The sequence below is a fragment of the Cryptomeria japonica genome, chromosome 6 (genome assembly GCF_030272615.1).
Source record: "Cryptomeria japonica chromosome 6, Sugi_1.0, whole genome shotgun sequence".
In the NCBI taxonomy this organism is placed as follows: Eukaryota; Viridiplantae; Streptophyta; class Pinopsida; order Cupressales; family Cupressaceae; genus Cryptomeria; species Cryptomeria japonica.
In genome coordinates this window covers 520,158,198-520,183,459 of record NC_081410.1, presented here as the reverse complement: position 1 = coordinate 520,183,459, position 25,262 = coordinate 520,158,198, and the positions used below count along the sequence as shown (strand labels likewise).

At 37.2% G+C, this 25,262-nt stretch overlaps 1 protein-coding gene across 3 annotated transcripts in view; it reads right to left on the bottom strand.

The window, feature by feature from the left end:
- LOC131067949 (serine/threonine-protein kinase ppk1) overlaps positions 1-24,552 on the bottom strand; it is a 41,325-nt gene extending 16,773 nt beyond the window's left edge. Inside the window, exons 1-12 of one of the 3 annotated variants that reach the window (XM_058003105.2) lie at positions 23,933-24,548; positions 23,096-23,841; positions 21,785-22,169; positions 20,956-21,631; positions 18,831-18,871; positions 18,609-18,677; positions 18,317-18,417; positions 17,768-17,846; positions 17,520-17,618; positions 17,294-17,362; positions 16,759-16,808; positions 16,298-16,379 (exon numbers count right to left, since the gene is read on the bottom strand). In XM_058003105.2, coding sequence (XP_057859088.2) covers positions 16,298-16,379; positions 16,759-16,808; positions 17,294-17,362; positions 17,520-17,618; positions 17,768-17,846; positions 18,317-18,417; positions 18,609-18,677; positions 18,831-18,871; positions 20,956-21,631; positions 21,785-22,169; positions 23,096-23,691 — 2,247 coding nt within the window. In that variant the 5' untranslated portion in view covers positions 23,692-23,841; positions 23,933-24,548. Of the gene's footprint in view, positions 1-16,297; positions 16,380-16,758; positions 16,809-17,293; positions 17,363-17,519; positions 17,619-17,767; positions 17,847-18,316; positions 18,418-18,608; positions 18,678-18,830; positions 18,872-20,955; positions 21,632-21,784; positions 22,170-23,095 lie in introns of all 3 variants that reach the window. The other 2 variants (XM_058003106.2, XM_058003104.2) reach the window with 2 other exon arrangements.
- Positions 24,553-25,262: the final 710 nt, after the last annotated feature.

Genomic DNA, 25,262 nt, shown 5'->3' with positions numbered 1-25,262 from the left:
TGTCATTCATGCTTTGGAGATATTGCTCTTGCTATTAATGATCATTAAGGCACATAAAGAGATTGCATTCAAGGGAAAAAGAACCTGATGCTTGCAGTCATAGGACTGAGTTGATGACTGAAAGCATTTGTTGAAGAGGAAGAAACCTATACAGATTGTCACTGCGATCTGTACCTTCAAAGAATGGTAAATAACATTCAGGGAGCTCTGAGAAGAAGTGAAGTTTGCAGTGTTGCAAGATTTCTTGGGAAAACTTCTTCAGCTATAGAGAACAGAATTGCACATTTAGCACCGCAAATTTATTCAGAATAGGATGATTCGGGATAAGGTCGAGGAGGACAATCCTGGACTCTTGCAGGTCAGTAGTGCTGGAAATGTGCATTGGAAACCATTCCTATAAAGCAAGCTTTGCATGCAATCTTGGACGAGGAGGTCAAAAGGTTGATATCAGCTTCAGAGGGAGCCTGACATTTCATCAGAGGCAACCTTGGACGAGGAGGTCAGAAGGTTGATATCAGGTTCAGAGGGAGCCACATCATTATGAAGATATGGTTAATGCATTCTTCTCTATGAGAGAAGTTTGAGGTGCAAGCCCTTGTTAATGCATTCTTCTCTGCGAGAGAAGTTTGAGGTGCAAGCCCTTGTTCCACCCTCTGGGAGTAGCCATGGTGAACGTCATGATGAGATGACGACATCACGTTGAGGATTCCGTGATGGGCACTTGTGTTCATTTGCATTTCCATTCATGGGAGTAGCCATGATGGACCCACCCTTTGGGAGTAGTCGTGGTGGTTGTGTTCATTTGTATTTCCATACATGGGAGTAGCCATGATGGATCCACACTCTAGGAGTAGCCATGGTGGATGTCACTATGTGACTCAGATATTGAGAAGGACTCCTCCCTAGCTAAGAGGGAGTGTTGATGTTTGTAGCTAGGTCGGATTCCTTCTAGGGCCGACCTAGCACATGGACGACTAATTGGCCTATCGGCCTTAGTCATAATAAATATGCAATAATTAAAATGTAACTTGGAATTAATATCTCATATAGGGCTGACCCTATATGTCCGCCACCTTGGAGCATTATATTATTGTTGTAATTAATTGTTTCTCCTGAAGGCCGACCCATTGTGAATGGGTACCTCTCACATATATAAAGGAGATGCACTTGCCATTTACAACATACAATCATTCCAGCATTGAGCGAACTACTTCCTTGAGCAGAGCAAAGATATCATTCAGCGAATTACATCATTAAGTAGCGAATTCATCAGCAGCGAATTCTGCCTTGAACAGCGAAGTCATTCTTTGATACAGTGAATGCATTCAAGAGATCAGATCTGCACCTTCAGCATTCTGATTCCCCAGTTCGGTTCAGTTTACATATACTGCTGTGTATGATGATTTAACCTGTGCATATAGCTTCAAGAGTTGAAGCGAACTTGTAAAGACATGTTTGATCTTATCTAATGTATTCTGAGATTTCATTGCTGGGTTTTTAACCTTCAAGAGGAAGGTTTTCCTAGAGTATTCAGGTCATCTGTGTGTTCTTTGTGTTGATTTGGTTAACTGCTATCATTCTGATCTAAAACTAACAAAGCCATCCCTATTTTTTTAAATCTGAAAACGTCCCCTACGGCCCAACAAGTTTTCTTTCCATTTAATAAAAAGCAAAAAAATTAAGGGGTTGTGGTTCACATATAGCTTCATCCAGTCAATCAAAAGAAATAGGCTTACATCTAGATGACTAGAGAAGCTAGTGGCTATGCATAGCGCCTTGCAGGTACAACACATGTTGATGAGGAAGAGGCACATGATGTATTGCTTGGGATGAAATTAGATCAGGATGAGATAACCTCTTATAGTGGTAGTGACTTGGACTCCGATTTTGATGTAGTGTTAGACGATGCTGATTAGGAACAGCTGCATAATTCTATGTTTTTGCCATTTTGTAGTTGAAACTTGCAGCCTTTGGGCATTTTGATTTAATTTTTATATAATATAAATGCACATTGTCAATCAATGCAATTAAATTTTGTTAAAACATAATCAAATCTCAATTGAAATCTAATATTATGTCTTAAGGTTTTATCATGTCCATGATAATTGCTTTATCAATGCTATCATATGAATATTTGAAGTTTTCTACATTTTTTAAATTAATAGCCGTCCCTTGTGGTCCCCTAAAATATGGCCTCCTTGTTGTCCTCGTCCTCGAAACGCATCCCCCTATCCCTTGTCATCCTCGTCCCAGAAACTTGGGGTAACATAGTTATATTCATTTCATTGAGGCCTCTCCCCCACAACCTCTCAATACTGGGATGAATGTTTAATTTGAGCATTTCCTATAGAGTATCAATGGCACATTGTTCATTTCAACTATCTCTAGCATAAGGATATGTTGAGTCCACAATGTATGTGTAGAATCAGACAACCATACTCCCCATGGGAATAGGTTTTTTGCATTTGGTCTCTCCATGATGTCCAATGTATGTGTAGAAACAGACAACCATACTCCCCATGGGAATAGGTTTTTTGCATTTGGTCTCTCCATGATGTGGAGAATGAAGAACATCTTATTTTCAAAAGGTTTGCTTACTATGAGATTCACAGAAGATACCATTGTTTATAACTTTATATAGAAATTAATGGTTCCTTATCTATCTTTCCATTATTCTAACCATAGACATTTAGCTCTATTCCTAATGAAGATCATCACTCTAGAAAATTGGATATTACACAAAACTTCTCGGGTTACCAAGCTGATTTTAACTCAATTTTACATCTATCCTAGATGTCAAAGGTAATGAATATCCCTTATATTCAAGTGATGCACATAAGGTGACATAGAAGTGAAACAAATTCTATTAATTCAAGGGTATCCTAGTCCTCTTGCATAGAAAATATTGCGGATCCATTTCGACTCAAATCAATGAGCCCCTTCAAATTATCTTTGCCCCCAACATAGGGAAAATTCACAAGTGCGTATCTTTTTTTCCTCCTTGCCTCTTGAGACTCATCAACCTCAGTTATTAGGAGATGCCCCACAAAAAGTATCATCCTTTCTCCTAGAATTGTTTGAATGGAGCCCCCTTAACTTAAGGCAATCTCCTATGCATCTTATCAGATCTCACATTGACCTTGTTGTGATGGTAGCAGTTCACCCTATTCTGCCATAAGTGTTGATGCAAACATGCGATTGTGCCAAATTTTTGTTTTGATCTTCATCTTCCAATTATTTTTCTTTGTTTCCCTTAAAGCCTCCTCCCCTTCTTAACTATTTATATTTACACTTATACTCCTTGTCTAGAATTCCCTCTTGTTGTGCTTTCAATTGCTAGGCCTCGGCTACTTTTTTCGCTTTCAGGGTTTGATTTGATTATATTGCAATAGAATAAATTGCCTAATGAAAGGAAATCAGTGATTACAAATGTTTCAAGTCATTTTTTATGGCCCTTACCCAAGATGAGTGATTGATGAAGATTAAATAACCAAGCCCCTTATATAGATTATATCCATATACAACAAAATGTGGGATTGTCGATACAAACCTCCAACAATTATAAAATAACAAGCATGTTCATCAAATACATTCAATGCACAGTCCATCTTCTTTATTATAAAATATTTTAGAAAGATAGATGAAATATTCAAATTCATTTAATATTTACCTAATGCATTAAACACTTTACAATGTTATGTTAAATATTTAATGCATTAAATACTTTATAAGGATCGATAGAATAATTGAAGCATTTAATATGCCTCCTCTATGCCCAAGAAATCTTCTAAACTTGTGGATAAGGATGTCCAAGAGTCACGTATTTCCAAGCTTTCATATTTGTTTAAATTGTTACAATATCTTTCTCTAAATGCTTCGTTACATTATATTCAACTTTTTTAAGAAGCTCTACTGCAATTATGCATTTGGCCAAAGTGGAGCTTCTAGTGCATTCGTAATGGATATATTTCCAGTATTCATGCATCTTTTTTTGATATTCCTCCATTTTTTCCATTGTATGGAGCCATGGGCAACCAAAAGAACACTATACATTGTATACTCCAATGTTGGACTTGGGATCAAGCAGATCTTGGTTGTTTATAAAGATTTGCTAAATCTTAATCTGACAGAGGAAGATTGGTTGGATATTGTTTTACTTTAATATTCTTGTTCTAAACCTCTTCACTGGAAAAAGCAACAACCATGTCCTATCTCTAACGAGGATTATTTTCAAAATTGCCAAAGACAGCTAACACATGTAATAACCATGTCTTGTGCAGATGAAGGAAATTTTTCATATTCACTGTGAACTAAGAAATCTGCTCATCCTTGTATTCATTCTTCTTTCAAGAATTTATTTTCTTGCTACAAATGTGATTCATATGCAATCCTGAATGTTCTCCTTTGCCTTAGTATTCTTTGTACAGGATATGTACCATCATAATTTCATCAGCATACTTTGGTCATGGATTTTATTATGCTTTCTTTCCTTTTTTCTACTAGGTGGAATTAATGCTGAGAACAACTCAAGATAATAGCTCGAGTTAGTCTTTCATGGTTGAAGAAAAGCCAAAATCCCTTACTATTCACTTCTATAGCTATAAAGTGAGAACCTATTTGATGTAGTAGGAATTTTTGTTAAGAATATTGTAGTAATATATTTTTCTTTATGAAGTAGTCGACAGTATTTTCTGGAGAAAATTCATCTCTATAAAACTTGCAATGAAAAATTACCCATGGAATGCACGATTCCTAGCTTTTTTTGGAAATTTCAAATATTTAAAGCATTTTGAAGATCTTGAGTCACGATCAAGTCTGATTTTGACTCCTCTTCACCTCACAATAGCTGAATTGAGTGGAGTGTGATTGCTATGCTTACAAAAAGTAAAAGAGTCAAGTAATTGTACATGTCAATCATGAAGTTGTCTTGATCATAAATGAGAAGCTGACCCAAGTCTTCCTCCATTAAGTGTGAAACACACTTAGTTCAGGGCTTGCTATAATCTATGTGCAAAATATAATAATCAAGTAAAGCTAAAACTGTTGAAAGAAACAAAAAATGAAGTAAATCTAGATTTAAATTTTGCTCGTCCAAGATCTTCCTCCATTTGTTTTCCACAAACCATTACACTTGTTCTGCACCTAACTGATCCTATCATGTTCATCCATTGTAAATATTTAGTGAACTTATCTAGTCTTATGATTCATCCTTAGTGGAATATAGATTCTATTATGTTTCTTATCTTAAGCTTCTCCATGAGGTTTTTCTTGCATTGTCCCAATTTTGACTTTGTAATTGTGTTTTTCATTGATCACACCTTGTGCCTCAAATCATGTGCAAACTTCCCCCCTTCACCCTCTCTTTTAGCTTGTCTTGGTCTGCAACTATCCATTTTTCTCCTTTAGCTCTCTATTATCTTGATGATGGATCACAGAATATGATCTAAACGTTGATGCAAAAATCACCAACACAATCGAATCAAGAAACAGCAGATACAGCATTATGGATTGTGGAAATTTGATATCATTAATGCAAAAGGATTAAAAAAAATCGACTACGTTAACAAAACAAAATAAAACTCAAAGTTGTGCGCCAATGGTGTGGGGAATGGGTCATCATAATCAGTGTGTCTAAAGTAAAGGGATTCAAATGTACACATAGTTCAAGTTGAAGAAACCGCCATGGAAATCACGTAGGGACAGACTAAGAAGGCAGCATATCCAGATTTTGTAATAGAATAGAAGCAAATAACATGCAAAAATAATTCAAATATAAAAAAACTATGACAAAGTCACTAATCCTATTAAGTACACGGCAGATGTTTGACCCCTAATGCCCAAAAAAAAGGGCATACAAAAATTGTGTGTTAAGTAAAGACACAATCAGGCTCACACGTTTGAACAACACATCATGTAAGAACATAATAAATAAGACCTCAAAATCCTACCAGCAATGGGAGAGATCTCCAAGTTAGAAGACACAAACTTCAATGCATATAATATGTGAAACAGGCAATTGCACATTAAATTCAAGGCTTGGGCATTAGATTCAAGTCACAAAGAAGCAGTGAAACAGATTCAAAACAATTCAAGTCCTCATAAATCAGATACCATCTGAGCTGTCAAATTAGCTCGCCAGCTGCCACCCAGCCAAACAGGCATGTCAATGACACCACATATTACCCCTGAAGAAATAAGTACAAAGATAAAACCATTCATAGCTTAAGACCTAAGTTGCCGAGTTCGTGGGTTTTAGGCCCCTAACACGGACCTGGTCCGCGTGGGTCCGGGTTCGTGCTGGGTCCGTGCCTGGTCTGGCCACGGTTCACCCCAGGGAACCCAGGGGCCCCTAGGGTGAACTGTAGTACCCCTGCCCTAATCAATTTCTAATCTCGGTTTAATCTTGGTTAGTTTATCTTATATAATGTTATAGTCAGATGTTTGATTTAATGCATAGCTGTTGATGTGGTTTTCACACTAGTTGTATGCAAGTTGTTTAGTGTTCCTATTTCGTGGTATTAATATCAGGCTAACGCTTTCATTAAATTTTATATATGTATGCATGTATGACTCTTGGTTGCAGGAGATTTTAGGTACAACGCCGCATGAGTGCGAGGTTCGTCTTCACCTGGATGTGCAGGTTTGAGTGTACCTCTTTAATCCTTAGAGTTGGATTAGGTGGTCGTAAGACCCTAGTTGACCTTAGTCGTGCTCAAGTGAGCATCGTCAGTCGCCATCGGTAATCCCTTTTTGTTCGGGGTTTCCTGGCGGGGCATTACATTTGGTATCAAAGCCCATGTTGCAAACACTGGGATCTCTAGTGTCGCGTGTGCCCTCTATGGGTGTGAGGTGCATCGACCTTATGTGCATGCTTGTCCTCCTTCTGCATGTGAGTGATTTAGCAGACCTTAACTTGTGTGTAACGTGTGTGTTCACACCTTGGTTTCACCTTCTTGATGTTGGTGTTTTTGAGTGTTTATATGTGCATTGTGTGCTTAATGATGTCTGGGTCTACGATTACTCTTATTCTGAAAGAGCGTCGTATGTACCTTCCTTTTTGAGTGTTGTACTCTTTAGACTAATCCATTTGGGTTGGTCAGTGCTTGTCTTGATTCTAAAAGTGCGTATCGTGCTTGTTTAAGATTATGATCTAGCTTAGTGTTGTCCACTTGAAAGTCTAGTATGGCAATTATGGAATGCTTATTTTGTAGAAAATTAAATGATCATCACCATTTCTCTCTCTCTCTTTCTGGAAATTAAAATGATTAGGATATGTGTAATTATCTCTGATTTGAGTTTCTTGTTTGCAAGAGAAAAGGGTGTGACTTCTTGAACCCTTGTGTGAGCCTTATGACGCTTATGTGTTTTTTAGATTATTAAAGGGCTATGGGTGTAAAAATTTATTTTGGTTATTGGGAGAAAGTTGTATGTGTGCAATTAAAGTATTCTCCATGTGTTTTGTAGGAGTAACATAATTAAATTTTACCTTGGTAAGGTGCATTACTATGCGAATAGTTGAATTATGTGAAACTGCTTGGTTTGTAGAAGAAGTATTAAGAGGAGCATGTTATAGTAGCTTCGAAAGTGTATTAATGTGTTCCCCGAAAGATTGTTTTATGTGTTTCATTAAACCAGTGTGATTGAAGATTTATTTTAGCAAATGCTCCGTTGAACTCGCTTTTTGGGTATATGTAATTACCTTAATGTGTTTAGAAAGTGCGGATGAAAAGCTTGTTTGATGTGTATGCATTAATATGTTTTATTTGGGTAATAGCTCCTCGCTTACCTTTTTATCGTAATTTGATTTTAATAATAGGTTGCAAATTATGACATGTGTTGTATTGTATTATTATAGTGAGTGTTCTCAAGAGGTCTGGTATTATCGAAAAGATTGCCTCTCTTGATCTCTGCTTTGTTTGGAAAACTAGAACCTCCTGTTGCAACCATAATTATTGGAAATGTTTTGTTAGGCTGATTGTCATCCTTCTAAACGGTAGCGAAATGAAAACCGTGCAATTGAAATGATAGGCTTATAGTGAGAAATTTGATATCATAGTGTGATTTTGTTGATCTGGTGTCTTTGTAGGAAATAGTTTGGTTATCAAACTCTCTTTCCCTTCTCTTGGCCTAATCATAAGATTTTTAGAAATGGTATTAAAGAATGCATTGATTTAAATAGAATGTTTATAAAACATGTGAAATTGTATGTTTGTTTTTGGGCTTCTTATGGAAAGATGAAAGTCTTAAGCTTTAGAAAAGAATTTGCTTAGCTAGTAATTTAGTTACGGATGCTTAGTGAAATTTGAGAAAGATATAGGAATGATGTTATTTCCTTATGTAATTGTGAATTGTTAATGATTTCAGTACTTGCTTCTAGAGTAAACTTTATTCAGTTATTTATATAGAAAGCATAATTAAAATCTTCTTTGTATAGATGTTAGCGTACTGAAAAGTACTCCCCGTAAATGTGACTAAACCAGTACTGGTGTTTTCGTGTGTATTGTAAGAAACCAGTGCGTATTATATGTACCCATGGATTGGTGAAGTAATCAACCATGGAGGATATGTTGCTTATGAGTATGGGAAACCATACTGTTTATGTGATGTTGCTTATTTGTTTCCCTACTGAGTACCAAACCTCGGGTTGTGGGTAACTCAGTATGTTAAGGGGTAGTATTTGAAGTAACCGTTCCTTGAATAGTATGGATTGGCGTACGAGTAATGTCGGCGCGAAGCGACTTTAGCTTCTCTACTTCAAGGAATGATATAGTTGTACTATGAAACTGTATCAAAGGTGTACTCAATACTTTCCCTTTTGATGAATCTATTTTATAGGTTTATATGTGATAGCCTATTCCTCTCCTTTATTTGAGCATTTGGATGGTGATTCTTGAGCAGAGTAATGGTGTAATTTGGAGGATCCTTTGCCTTGTCTTCATGAAAGGTAGGTTTATTCACATGTGCTGCCAGTTAGTTCGTGTTGGTGGGCATGTGGGTGGACCCTAGTCATGTATACCTCTGACTTACGGCAAGTATCCTTCTAGATACGTCGCTATGCGGGATGTGACCTGCGCGTGCTTTTTCCACGAGGTACACTACCATGCGGGATACGTCCATTGTGTGTTTTCTCCACTTGGGGTATTGCCATGCCACGTGACGACGTGATGCGGGGTGATGTCGAGGTGCACACCGCCATGCCATGTGGGTAGTGTGACTAGGTCGCACCACATGATGAGCTACTGCAATGGCTAGTCAGTTGTTCCTTCCTTCCTCGTTGGTGGCTAGATGTTAGTCACACAGTGATGTTACGTGCAGTTGTGATATTCTTTTATTTCTTTGGGGATCAGCAATTTATTTTACTTTGACTTTGAAGGTTTAGCCACAATCTTGTGATCTTTTGCACTTTTGATTTGGTGTTGAAATTCTAGATTATTTTCTTGCCTTACTGTTGGAATTGATGATTTATTATCTTTATTCATCTGTACCTTGGTGGCTAAACTGGTTTATCCTTATTGTTTTCGTATGCTGGTCTTGTGTTGAAATGTGAAATTCCTCTCCATAGACGTATGATACGGATTTGGTAGAGTGTGTACGAGGAAGTTGATGTAGGGAACCTTGAGGATGGGGGTATGTGAGGCTGTGATGCAGCTAGGATCCACTACCTACCTATGTGTGGTGACTATCTCTTGGAGGCTAACCACCTTGCTCAACAAGGGATATTCACAAAGGTCTTGTATGGAAGGTAGCACCGCTATGGTGTGCCTAGCACCATCAAGCCTTGAGTGAGATATTGGATATTTATGATCATGTTGTTGTTCTGAGATCAGGCATAGAGATGCTGATCATGCATGTTATCTTTGACCGAGCATTAGACATGCTCACATGTGGCCTTTTGAGTTATGTATTCCAGTTATGTGGATGGTTATTAATTGTATCATGGAGTAAATTGTGTTAACTTGTCACTATGTTATGGGACATAGTCTTTGGAAAGGTTTTTATATACCTGGCAAGTGTAAACAATTGAGTTATTTTGTTGCTCTTATTTATTGGAAGTTAATTTGGTTGTAGAAATTGATATTTTGAGCTAGTTCTATGTTATAAAGTGTTACGAAAAAGATGTATTGGTAAAAGAATTGATCTTGATGGCATGTTTTCTTGTCATTTTGGATGGATGATTATGGTAATTGTTGTTTACCTCCTTGTAATGCTTTAATTTGGTGTAATGAAAGGAAGAAAATTCTTGCTTCCTTGCTATGATTATTGATAATTCCTAGAATATTTTAAGGAATGTATGGATTTAGATGTATCTTGCCAATGGATAATGGCGTTTGTAAAGGATTTTGCAATAATATTTCATTTAATTATGGAAAGATTTCTATGTGCAATTTGATCTTTGTTGAATGAGTTTCAGGGCTGATGCGTACGACATGTTCTCCATCTAGCCTTACGACTTCCAGGAGTAAGTCGGAACCTAGGGGGGGAGAATGTAGTACCCTGCCCTAATCAATTTCTAATCTCGGTTTAATCTTGGTTAGTTTATCTTATATAATGTTATTGTCAGATGTTTGATTTAATGCATAGTTGTTGATGTGGTTTTCACACTAGTTGTATGCAAGTTGTTTAGTGTTCCTATTTCGTGGTATTAATATCGGGCTAACGCTTTCATTAAATTTTATATATGTATGCATGTATGACTCTTGGTTGCTGGAGATTTCAGGTACAACGCCGCATGAGTGCGAGGTTCGTCTTCACCTGGATGTGCAGGTTTGAGTGTACCTCTTTAATCCTTAGAGTTGGATTAGGTGGTCGTAAGACCCTAGTTGACCTTAGTCGTGCTCAAGTGAGCATCGTCAGTCGCCGTCGGTAATCCCTTTTTGTTCGGGGTTTCCTGGCGGGGCATTACATGAACCCTGGCTGGACCCGAGCAAACCCAAGAGCGAACCCGGGTGAACCCAAGCTACCAGCTGGGTTAAGTAACATCAAAGAGACTTTTAACATTAAAAAATTAATTATTTTTGCCTTTTGAAATTTTGAACTATCAATTGAATATATATATATATATATATAGACCACCAAAGGATCATCTGAGCCATCTGGAGTGCAGCCAGTAAAAGTAATTGGTTTCACATTATGAGTTGTATGGCATGTATTCCAAGAGAAACAAGGATTTTCATACAAAATCAATCATGCAGACTGAAGAGACACTAGAAGGCACTCAAGTGTCTAAGCATGCCTATGATGTTAGAAAGCATGCCCTTAATGTCACCTCTTGTACAATAGATACAGATTCAGCAACTGTTTCTCTAAATACTCACCCACCCACACCTACAACCTAGCAAGTGTTAGTTTTCGTGATCAAATTAACAATAATGAGCAGGAAATAATAATGAACAGTCACAAGAATCAAAGCACACAAATAGAAAGGGCACACAACACAAGTCTACCCTGGGAAAACCTCCCTCTTGGAAGAAAAACCCAGCAACAACAGATCCTCAGATCTGATTATTCATTATGAATAAAATTGCAGTCTTACAACACTTATCTCAGGCTGAATAAATGTGCAGATATCTTCAGCTTCAAATGACCTTTTGTAATCAGCATAACCGTGCCTTCTTCAGCATGAACAATAGACTTAGGTTCGCATCAATCAGAGCAGAGTCGCATCCATAGATCAGGTATCTTCACACCAAAGGAGAGCAGATATATTTCGCACTGTTATTGCAGATCTGATTTGCATGTATATTAATTGTATCAAGATGCATTCTATGTAGCTTTTATATATGTGGATTGGTGCCTTATTGGGTCGGCCCAATAAGGCACTTTTTGGTGCTAAAGTCTTTGTACTTTTCCCACGTTATATGTGCAAGATAGGGTCGGCCCTATATCTCACTCCACGATTTATTTAGGTTCAGCCCTATCCTGGGCGCTAAGCTAGATGCTACAATCTCACACGTTTGACCTTGCTTGGCATGTGGAAGAGAAAGGGCACAACCCTATCCTAATTTGTACACATAGATAGGGCTCAGCCCTATGTGCCCTTTTACATAAATACATTAGATGGAGATAGGGCCCAGCCTATTTACGCGCCTCCTTAATGAAGAAGGGCCCAGCCCTATAAGGATTTGGATGATGCCTTAAGGCAATCCGAATCCTTTGTATTTTCCTATCCTAGTTACACAAAAAAAACAGCACTCCCTCTTAACTAGGGAGGAAAATAAATACATAGCCAAATTCTCATGGACAAACCCATGGCATGAACATTTACAAGGTTTAGGATTAGGTCCCAGCCCTAATAGTACAATCAATATACAATTTGTGATTTGATCACGCAATTACATTACAATGAACCTTACATGATCTTCTCTTGCAATGCCTGCAGAGGATGAAGCCAACGCTTCATTACTTTACACTTTCCCGGGGAGTTGCATGTAACACCATGATCTTTCATCATGCATATCTGCAGAGGATGACAAAGACCTTTCCATATGCACACCAGCAATAATTAATACTCAAAGATATATATAACCGTACAACATAAATCATGCACAACCGCAGAGGATACATAAGCTTCTTCACTGAGAAGAACAACCTATAACCTTGCACACCGCAGAGGGTGAACTCACCTTGCACTCCGCAGAGGGTGAGAAATAACTGCCACCTTGCACTCCAAAGAGGGTGAGAGAGAACTGCCACCTTGCACTCCGCAGAGGGTGAGCGAGCATTGCCACCTTGCACTCCACAGAGGGTGGATGATACACCCAGTGTATCATGGTTAGTATCATCATAAATAAACATTTTGCAATAGAGAAGGAATATACATTAGATATATATTATCAATTCCTCTATTAAACCATAATGATTAGAACCCAAGAATGAAATGAGATATTAAAAGATATCAAGACTCCCTCTAAAACCCTATCTAAATAAAGAATTCACAGACCTAATGATTCAGTCTTACTTACGAAGTGGACCCATAGCATCTTAAAAGAGAGAGATGAAAGGTAGACTTTCATAATTAGTCCGATGACAAGATCTGATTGAGGTAGGGCTTCTTAGGTCATGCATGAATGCTTTCTTCAGAGAGACATAATCTGAAAACATTATCTTCAAGAGTAGACATTAGGTTACCTTAGAGACATGATATAGTAAAACAAAACACCAACCCTTACAAACCCTCAACACACAGATTTAGACATATAGATAGAAGACATTTACCTATACTCGGATCCAACTACACATCCATATATATACACTATCACTATTCAGCCATGAATACATTGAATATATAAGTGATAGCAGGTATATGATAGCAGAAATATATAAGGATGACAGCAAGTATCAAAATAAGGTAAGTTTTAAGGTAGCTTCAAATCACCTACAACTTCACTTACCTATCTCCCTTGAAATAAATTGAGATTCATCACCTTTGAAGGTTCTACGATACTAAGAGGATGAGGAATCCATTGATGCAGATGAAGGACCTTGACTGTGCATGTAATCATCTGAAAACCCTAGTTGTCACACAGAAGTCCAAGCTGTAAATCTGATCACTACACATGCAAACCTAGGCTTTGATACCATGTTAGTTTTCGTGATCAGATTAACAATAATGAGCAAGAAATAATAATGCACAGTCACAAGAATCAAAGCACACAAATAGAAAGGGCACACAACACAAGTCTACCCTGGGAAAACCTCCCTCTTGGAGGAAAAACCCAGCAACAACAGATCCTCAGATCTGATTATTCATTATGAATAAAATTGCAGTCTTACAACACTTATCTCAGGCTGAATACATGTGCAGATATCTTCAGCTTCAAATGACCTTTTTGTAATCAGCATAACCGTGCCTTCTTCAGCATGAACAATAGACTTAAGTTCACATCAATCAGAGCAGAGTCGCATCCATAGATCAGGTATCTTCACACCAAAGGAGAGCAGATATATTTCGCACTGTTATTGCAGATCTGATTCGAATGTATATTAATTGTATCAAGATGCATTCTATGTAGCTTTTATATATGAGGATTGGTGCCTTATTGGGTCAGCCCAATAAGGCACTTTTTGGCGCTAAAGTCTTTGTACTTTTCCCACGTTATATGTGCAAGATAAGGTTGGCCCTATATCTCACTCCACGATTTATTTAGGTTCAGCCCTATCCTGGGCGCTAAGCTAGATGCTACAATCTCACACGTTTGACCTTGCTTGGCATGTGGAAGAGAAAGGGCCCAGCCCTATCCTAATTTGTACACATAGATAGGGCCCAGCCCTATGTGCCCTTTTACATAAATACATTAGATGGAGATAGGGCCCAGCCCTATTTACACGCCTCCTTAATGAAGAAGGGCCCAGCCCTATAAGGATTCGGATGATGCCTTAAGGCAATCCGAATCCTTTTTATTTTCCTATCCTAGTTACAAAAAAAAAAAACAGCAAGTTACCTAGATAAAAAAATCATAACTATTTGTGGGGAAGGCCTCACCTTTCGTCAAGGATTCCAACACTTCGACCAATATCCTTAATGGCCAGAAGAAGAATCTTTTTCAATCAGTTTTGATGTAGTTTCACTGTTCACAAAGATCCCAGTGTGCAAGGGCATTAAGGTCAAGAGGGATATTATGGACAGCAATACTACTAAAATAGGCAAGTTATAATTAGGATGATTTCTTTCAATGTCTTAGAAATTTATGGGCAAACAGATGGGGTGCTCCCATTTCAAACCAAAGTAGAGGTATCATTATATTGAAGGCACCATGTGAACTGGGCTTGCGGTAGAGAAATGCTGAAAAAGTTATCAGCATACCTTTAAGCAAAAGCAGAACACAGTCAAATGACCATGTAGGTAAAAGAAAACAATCATCTCCCCTTCTCCTAATTGCCTGTAAAGCAAATGGTTCTCTTTCCAAAAATATTTATATCAAAAATACTCTTACAAATGTATTCATCACAGAGCTAACAGCATGAACACTTTGTTTAACAGAGCTCTAAATATCTATGACACTTTGTTTAACAGAGCTCTAAAATTCTAAATATCTATGATATTGGCAACCTAAAGACTGAAGAAAAAGATCACAAAAAATGTCTAAAGAAAAATGGGTCCACAACTGCTATATAAAGAAAGTGGCAGAGAAAGATAACAAAGGAAAAAAGGTTCTCTCGACCGACATTGACACAGATCATAAGAAGGCTTTCTTACTTCACCTTCATGATGCTACAGAAAGGTGTCAAGATCTTGAGAAGAAAGGCATAAGAATATGCTTCAAACCTCAGAAACAGCCTTGGAAGCACCAAATGTCATTGTCACCCTAAACTCGAAAAAAAAGGTTTGGATATCACTGACTCCTATCATTTTCTGTACATTGACAAGACAGGTTCTCATTTTCAAATAAGAATGAAGGACCACATCTTAGATACCCAATGCAACAGGGCAAAACATATTACATGAGCCAAGTATGACAGTCACACCAATCATCCAATCCGCACTGAAGATACCAAGAATCTTTCGTTGGAGGGCTGTTGGTAGGATGGAAGAATAAGGGAAGCCATAAAGATAGAGAAATCGCCTATATATCTTAAAATGGATGGAGGTTGGAAGCTTAGTGAAAACCAGATGCCTCTGATTTGCAGGAATGAGTTCCTTTAACACCACCATATGCTATGCAACTTCTTGTGCTTTCAAGTCTCATCGATCTACTTTGGTCTTATATAAACATTCATCTAACTTATCTTCTTTCTTTCTTTCTTTCTTTATGGTCAGAAAGTGTGCACTCTCAATCAAAGGGATGGAATTTTAATGTGAATGACACACTTTCACCTTGAAATTTCTACTTTCCGCTATTTGTATAGCTCTTATTTGTAATGGGGAAAAACCTCAGTACTTTATAGTCAACCCCCCTATGAAGAATCCCTATATAAACAAAAAAAGTTATTGAAGGTTTAAAATATCTGAAATAATTTAAAAACCTAAGATAACCATATAATAGATGCTCAAAGTAATAACGGTTTGAAGCCATATCCTTCTACTAAAACTGATCCTTTTAACCTTGTAGACTGCAACAATTAACTCATGAAAAGTTTATATGCACTTTATATAATTAGAAAAATTCTTATCCGAACTTTGTTCTACATGTGCTAAATTCTACCAAGTAAAAACCACATCTAATATGTATTTAAAATATAATAAGCAATAACCATGAAACATGTTCCGAAAAGCTCAGCATATTCCATTGACACTTTCCCATTCTCCTCAAAAGAAGAGCTCATCCAAAGCCACAAAATAAAAGGTGGAGAGGCATACCTGCATAGGATTAAGATCGCCCCATGGAATCTTCTCAGTAGCCAACTCCCACAATACCACACCGAAGCTGTAAATATCAGACCTGTTCATGTCATGATTTAACATGTTATTAATGATCTTTGCATATACAAAAAGTTGAAACGGATGCAATCAATCTATAAGACAATACAATGACTACAAGCTGCAAAAATATTAAAGACTAATGCTCATCCAACATAAATTTCAAAAGAAAATAATGCGGTATGACATGTAAACTTGATCACATAAAATAATTTTTTAAATTTCAATAAAACTCGTCAAACATGAGCTTAACAGTTGATATGAAACCTACATAAGCACCCGTACAATGCATAAAATATCCTGTTATAATGTAGCCTAAAGCATCAAAAGATCAGGTTACTATTAAAGAAATCATGTGCAAATAATTCGAGTCACATTATAAGAATATTTTTCCAGCTCACTTTTCATTTGAAGGTTCATTCCGAAGGATTTCAGGCGCCATCCACTGAGGCTGTAGAAAACAAATGTTAACACGTGAACACCCTAATCTCAAAAAAATCACCATGTTAACCAAATTCTGAGGAAAAAAAAAATTATTTCCATGCAAATAAACATTAAAAAACAGGGATACACAACTACACCTATGATATCCACTAATATAAACTCCCACTATTAAATACATCTCACTCCAGCTGCAAAATTAGAAAGAAATACCCACAAAACTTTATGATTAAAATGTGAAGAGCCACTCATAATTGATATGCGATTTAGTTTCAGTTAATTCACACTTTGGATTGGTTTTAATTAGAAAAACACTATTATTTGGGGCTTCTGACCACCTATTTCACGGTTCACCCCAACTTCAAGAAAGAAGAAAAGTTGAAAGGCAAAAGGAAAAAATAGCTTCTTTAAAATTTAAAAATATACACCCACATGCAATAATTGACAAGAAAATAATAATGCAAGCATATACAGTTCAACATTGTTATCAATTACCGTGCCTTTTCCAGACTTGGCAGTCAAAAATGTTGAATTCTTGAGTCGTGATAACCCAAAATCTCCAACCTGAATATCAAAAGCAGCATTTGCATGGGCAAAAAACTTGGAAAAAGTACAGATTCATTTAACTTCAATGGAAAGAAACACCATAAATCACAGGTAGCTAGGAAGAGAACTCCAGGAAAACTGCAAACAGAAGGAAAATGTAAACAAAGATGGAAACCTTCACAGTCCAGTTTTTGTCAACAAGAAGGTTGGAAGATTTCAAGTCACGGTGAACTATTGGAGGATTTAAATGATGAAGATAGTTCATCCCACGTGCCTGTATAAAAAATTGTTTGGTGAATAAGAACACACAGTACAAATAAATAACATTTATGTGTTTATAGGATAAAATATAGAAGCTTTTGCATAAAGAGAGATATTATTTCTTGGCAAATAGACATTCTTGAATAATAATTTCTCACTCACTATGTCCAATGCCATGCGCACCCTTCGTTTCCAGTCCATCCCAGGGGTATTTCTCTGGAGCAAACGAAACAAACTTCCTCTGCAATTAAGAAGAGTGATTTGCCCATGAATATCCCTTCTTGAATGCAATGACAAACATAAAAAAAGTTCCAAAGATATGAACAGACATGGCTCAAAGTATCCTATAACACTTTATCATCAACAAAAGTGATTTCCTAGGAGCATCTCTGTTTAGAAAGGCATATTACTGACATTAAAATGTTTTTAGAACAAGAAGACTTGTTACGTTGGACTCTTCAAATCAGTTTGCAATGCATTAAAACCAATCATGCCACATTGTAGACAATAGTCCAAATCCAAACTTCAGCTTCTATAGCTTCAAAGAATGAACTTAAATAGAGCAAACCTTGCTCACTTCAGATTGAATGCAAAACCCAAGCATAATACAAATTTTGGTGTTTCACCATACCTAGCAAAATAATGAATCTTGAACTAAAAAATGCAGAATCTGGCTTCACAAACCAAGTGTGAAGAATAAACTGTAATTACCTTGGAAGAAATTCTGTGACTATGCAAAGCCGTTCAGAAGATGTAACTGCCCCCATGAAAAGAAGTATATTTGGGTGCCTGAGCTTCTTCATAAGTGCCACCTTTGTGAATAGAATAGTAAAGAACACTCTCAAAATTTAAGTGATAACATTAAATATTGACTTAAGAAGGAAAAGAGTTTGATGAAGATAGTGTTTGCTTATTACTGCATAGACATATGCAATACAAGAATTATCTACAAAATACAAAGGAGAATGAAATCTATTAAGTCGATGATAGGACATGAACAGACCTCCTTCCGAAATGCATCAATAAGTTCGTTGGAATATTCCTGCTCAGTAAAAACCTTTACTGCCACATCCTGTATAATATTTAACTGTGTTGTTTAGGCATTTGTAAATTGTCAAGAGTCCAACCAAACTGCAAGTTATATTTCATTCATTCCACTCTAAAAAAGTAAAGTATATACAATTCAAAATATGGGTAAAAGACCAAAAAGAATCAGTAATCATACCGAACCATACCAAAGACCATGGTAGACAGTCCCGCAAGAACCTGGCCACATTCATCCACATCAATGAGCTACATGCAAGGAATCTACTTTTGCAAAGAACAAACAGAAAGAAAAAACTCAAAATTGCCAAGACAACAGAATCAAAAGATCATAGGTTGAAGTTCAATGTAATAATTGTCAGATGACAATGAACTTGATTAAGCCCCCATTGCACATGTCATGCAAGCCAAATGTCAACTTGTATCCAAGAATTCAATAAACATAATAGAACTATGCATACTAGCATAACATAGCACCATAAGAAAACAATTTAAGAAATCAATGACCAAATGCCAAGAAGACTAGCCGTCTGATTTAACTCAAATGTTTCTACCAATTACCAAAAGAAGCATATGGGATAAGAACTATTGATTTTCTAAAGAGTTATCATTTACAACTTCTAGCCAAAAGGCACTCAAATGTGGGCATTTGCAATTTTGTTTAAAGACTTGCACCAATATAACAGAGTTCTTGGGTTTTGGAGGAGGGTGACTTGTTTTTACATGGTCTCTAGAATCTTGCCTCTACAAGAAAAGTATTAAGCTTTATATGAAGCATTTGAGATAATACGAACTTGATAATACAAGGCCTATCCATTCAATGTTATCTTGCATATGGATGAAGGAGCATATATTCACAGTGAGCAAAGACTCCATACCAAAGGTTTGATCCATTTTCCCCAACACACCCTTGTCTCTTCCCTTCTCCCTTTCCTGCACTATCCTTGAAATATGAAATACTGGTGTATGTAAATATGATAACTGTCCTAAAGAACGTTATCACATTCTCTACAAACAAAAACTCGCTACCTTTGGTTTGTACTAGTTAACTATTCCATTGGTACCTATGCTATTGAAAATCACTACAAGAGATATCTATTAGGTTGATACTTGGAGTGGCTTTACACGTGTATTCTGACTTTCCAATTCATGGTTAATGTTCAAAATAAAAGGATTGTAGTGACAACTTTTTCAGATGCAACAAGAGGAGCTCACTGACTATGCATTTGAATTCATATTTTCTGGTACAGTTTGAGAGGAGCCTGATGGTGAAAACCAGTATACTCCATTAAGGACACAAGGACACATGTTAAAATCTAGTAGGGATAGTCATAGAATGCATCGAAATATATAAGGTAAATGGATAAACATCTCCTTGGGAGCTTACACACTGGTGGCTTCATACGCCAAATAAATGTCTTGCTTGGGGATGACCTAAAAAACTACTACCTCTACCTCAGTGCAAACAATGCTGCTACTTAAAGATGTTTCAAAATAGAGGCCAATGTAGAGGATTTAGAGGTGCCAATATAGGTAGATGCTCTGACAGGGAAAGTTCCCATGCAAATGCAATGAAAGACATAAAATTTAGCTCCAAGTGAAAGAATCTGGGTACAATGGTCTACAATCTTGCATGTTAAACCTCTGTAAAACTGAATTGACATACTTACTCTGGCCAAGTCGTAGCTTTCTATTTACTTTAGTTCTGAAATCATTCCTTTCTCTTTACTAATAAATAACATATCATCAATGCATAATGCAATAACCAGGAAATGATCACCATTAGGCACACAAAGGTGAGTGAAATGTCCCTTTTTCAGTGAACTATTCTGAAGAGAACATTACCCCCCATAATGACAGCCGATGACAGGACCAACAAGCTAATTATGAGACAAGTTGTTGCAGTTAATACATGCCTTTGTTTAGCCCAATCTGGTATGGTATGAAGAGTACAATTTATTGTATATATCATGTACCATGGATAACATATTGTTGACAAGGCCACTGACTGCCGAAGTTCAGGTTTCCTGTTTTGGTATGCAATGTAGATATTGCTTCTTTTGACGCAAAAATTAAGAATAACCACCAAATAAATAACAATTCACCAAACAATTGTCAATATTGAACATTCCATGTCAACAAAACTGGAATGTCCTTTGCATGTGATTCTTTAAAGGAAATAGATGAACATTTAACTCGTGAAGCCGTGTAAGAGAAAAGTCAAAACAAGCAAATTGGAGTCATAAAATGCTAACTCTATATCTAATTAAATATTTGAGATGGAAAATAGGAATAAAGTAAATTGCCTTGCCCTATTTGTTCTCCAATTTTTAGATCTTCCCATAGAATTTCATAGTCCAAGCTGTCAGCATCCATTTCTAGTTTTTGGACGGCACTGCTACTTGTGCTACTGCTACTGCTATTGCTGCTTGTACTGTTGATGTTGGTTGACGACCACGACCCTAGAACCTCACTAGAGTGATTGACATCAGATGAATGATTTTCTCTACGACCTCCAATGTGATTTCTTCCTTGAAGACCAGCCTCTTTTTCACGATCAGAATGTATCCATGGCCACATAAAGCGAGTCTTTCCCTCTCCTCCATCACGTTCAGCTCCTTTCCAAGGCCACGAAATACCTTTCTTAGCCATCCATGCTTCTGCTTTTGATCCTATGGCCTTGATATTGGGAATACCACTTTTCCCATCAATTTCATCTACAGCCTCAGTCTGAACTTTGCTCCTTGACTTTTCCGGAGGAGATGATGGAGGAGAGGTACCAGACTGTACCGGTACAGAACCAGCCCTAGGTGTACTAGCTCCACTGGAAGTTGCCTCACCACATCCTTTTTCATCTGACATTCTACCAAATTCAGGGTAACCATGATCAGAGCATTGGCTACCTCCACTCCCACCTTCGTGCTCCACAGAATTCTCTCCAATCCGTATACGTGAACGCACCTTAGACGACACCTTAGAGGCCTGTATCAATGATACAACCAGTAAAAACATCAAATATCAATTGCCAGGAAACTTATCATTTATTATCATACAGCAGCATTTCCTGCCAGGCCCTTCCATCCCCAAGATAGTTTTATCTGAAAAAGGAAGAATATACCGTTTTCAAAAGATTACCAGATTGGATAATTTTGATGCAATCGGAATTTGCAAATGTTCGAATTTGGATTTGACCGTGTCATTAATCTTCTGCCACTGATCACAGGATTCACTGAATGAACCGGCTGGTTCCCGGAAAGGGTGAGCATCCGTTGACACACAAATAACACCCACAAATGTACCATCATCATCATAAAATGGTGTATTGGACATTACAGCTGAAAATAACTCTCCAGATTTCTTTTTAAGTGGAAATTGACCCTTCCAACTTTCTCCTACTGTAATTCGATCTACAATACTATTTGCCACGTCAAAATTATTCTTGTCCACAAGAAGTTCAATAGCATTCTGACCAACTGCTTCTGATGCCGAATATCCATAAAGCAGCTCCGCAAAACGATTCCTGGAAATTCAAATTAACAAAGATAGCTTCATTTGTAGCAAGATTTGATGGAGAGAAGAAAACATTTACACAAATGCAGTTGCACTAATGACATTTGTGTTGTTTCTAAATTGTGCAGTTCAAGAAAACAACTGAAAGTTATCAATTCAAACTTCCATAACAGCATTAGAACTTGTGTCTAAATAAAAGTTATGATCATAAAATCAGAATCAAGAAAACTAATTTCTACAATACACGAAACTATCATTAAGAATACTACACTATTTTTTGTTAATATTTCTGTCTTGGTATGTCATTAACATAGAAAAAATAACTTTCACAGCTACCAAGTCTTCACACTCCAATACACTAGGCAATTAATATCAAATTATGAAATTATATTTGCTAAATTTCTGTTAATTTTGAATGCTAGATGGTTTGTTGAGTCAGATGTGGAAAACAGAGAATTGGAAAAGCTTCCATTTTCTAATATTGTTTCAAGAGAAGTTTGCCTTTTCTTATACTGTTTGTTAGGAGTAGATTTTTCCAAAAAATAAACAAGAGCTAAGCAAATCAAACAAAGCATGTAACATATAAAAACTGAAGCAGAGCCCACGTATCGGAAATAAGATTTACAAAACATAAAGTGGGAATCAAATGCCACACACAGTTATATCCAGACGTGATTATGTTTACCTGTGAAAATCTTAAATCTTTAATAAAGTGGGCACGTTACTATAAATCTGCTCTCTAAGACTATTCCAAACTTGCTGAGAATTGAATTCACGCCCCTCAATCTTTTACAAATTAAATCCAAAATATAGCATGACGATTCAATTTGTTTGAACCCTTGTATACTCCAAGGATGGTTGAATAAAAGCAATATTCAACATCGATGAAAGAACTGATATCTCACAAATGGCAATAGCAGAATGTTAAAATCATACCAATAAGTTATTTCTCCCGTGGGCTTGAATATGTGAACTGCTTGCCCCAAGGACTGAAGAATGTTAATATAATGTCTATCTGTTAATTCACTTGGAAACCTACTCTCAGGCAATTCCTTCTGTCCAGATTGTGAAGAGCTGCATTCCTGCTGTAAGGGAGATGCCTGATGCCTCTGAGGCAAATTCTGCCCTCTTTTCTGCCGAGCATCGAAACTAGACCTTCTGGAAGCTGCCAACCGTGTTCGCTGCGGAGAAACCGAATGTGATCTCTGTGCTGAGGGCGGTAACCTGTGCCCCCTTTGCTGCACAGAGTCATGGCGAGGCCTGTCAGGGGTGCTGGAGCGCCGGGATTTTACAGAGCTGCTGGAGTGCAATAGTGGCCTCGGTTCAGCTGCTGCAGAGGAATCCAACTTAGATCCTTCTTCTAGCCCAGGGGTGTTACAGCCAAGCAATTTAGACATCTCTTCTTTGAGGTGGGCATGACTCACCTCCAATTCATTAATTCTCTGGAGCAACTGCTCGGACAGGGGAGTCAGCGATGTCCCGGTACAAGCCTCTGACTCGTTACGCTCGTTAATACAACCAAGGGGATCCATGACTGTCAATCTGGCCCCTTAATTGCAAAGAGGACTGAGCAAAGGCTATAAATCCAGATACTAATCCATATGCTTGCGAAGCTCTGGATTTATGAGCCAAGATAACGATATAAAAGACAACGACGGGAAATCAACAACAATCAGCAGCAGCTGCAGTCGCATCCAGGCACTCCTCTTTTTACTACAACTCGAGAAGATGAATAAGCCATTGAAAAAGCTGCTTAACGAATCTCAACAGTACCTTTTGACTCTCAAATCTTGTGCAGCTTCGGATTGGACTTGAACTTCAAGTTGGAGTAGGAGTTTCCATAATGGCGTTTGCAAGAACTTCCTTTAACTTTCCATTATTAGGGTTTGAAAATGACAGCAAAATGCCAGGTACGAAAGATTAGCATGCCAGCATGGCACTCCGAAAGGAAGAAGACCATAAATATTAGTATACCTCCCTTACTTCCTTTCCTGCTCTTCTCCCTCCCTATTATTATAATTATTGTTGCTCTTCCTGTGCAGGAACTCCACCGACCTTGCTTTGCTTTTGCTGGGTCTGCGTCATTCCTCCCCTTTTCCAGTCCTTTTTTCTACGCAACAATAACAATAATAATAATACTCTTCTGTTCTTGTTGGGGTTCTTCTTCTTCTACTTCTACTCACCGTGGAAATGGTTGTGGCTGACGATAAACATCCCTGAGAGATGATCGGCCAGCTGGGTTAAATGTCTGTTCCTGTCAAGTGACGGGACGTCTGAAACGATTGGCTGACCGTTTTGGAGGTTATATATTACACGGCATTTCAAGAGACCAAACGGATTGGAGCGGATGGACGGCGTGGTGTGGTGTTGGACGGAATTCCAGAATATTTTTTTCATTCATTTTCTCTGTGGGTGCTGCTCAAGGAATTTACAAATCAGTTACATAAGCATTCAGAATTTAATTTAGATTAAAAATTTAGGATGCAATAAATGTGTGGATTTAAATGTTTTCAAAAACTAAATGTTAATATGATAGTATCTAATTGAAAATTTGATATAGATATATTGTCATAAATATTGGTTGATGTTTAAATGAATATATTGAAAATCGTAAAATCATTTGTATATCATTATAGATCATTTTTAACAATTACAAAATTAAATGTTAGTATAATAGTATCTAGTTGATATATCATTATAGATCATTTTTAACAATTACAAAATCAATTATACATTTATGACTTCAAACCATGCAAGTGTAGCTCTATTCTAGATGTACAAATCAAATCTTTATAAATTTCTTGATGCTTGCCTTTGGTCTACCATAATTTTTTGTGTTTGTTCTTGAATAAAATCTTGTGTGTGTTGTTAGAAGTTTGCATGTTACGTGGATAATTACTCCCGAATGTCAAACGTCGTAAGGATATTGAGTCAATATTTTATAGAATAATCAAAGAGAGCAAGCATGTTGTGAATGCCCAAGACAAACAAAAATATTGTAAGGTGCTTTGAATTCAATGCTAATAAATGTGGCTTGAATGCTCTTGCCGAAGTCTTTTCTAGATGCTAGATGATCTCTAAATGTACTGGGGTTAACCCTTTT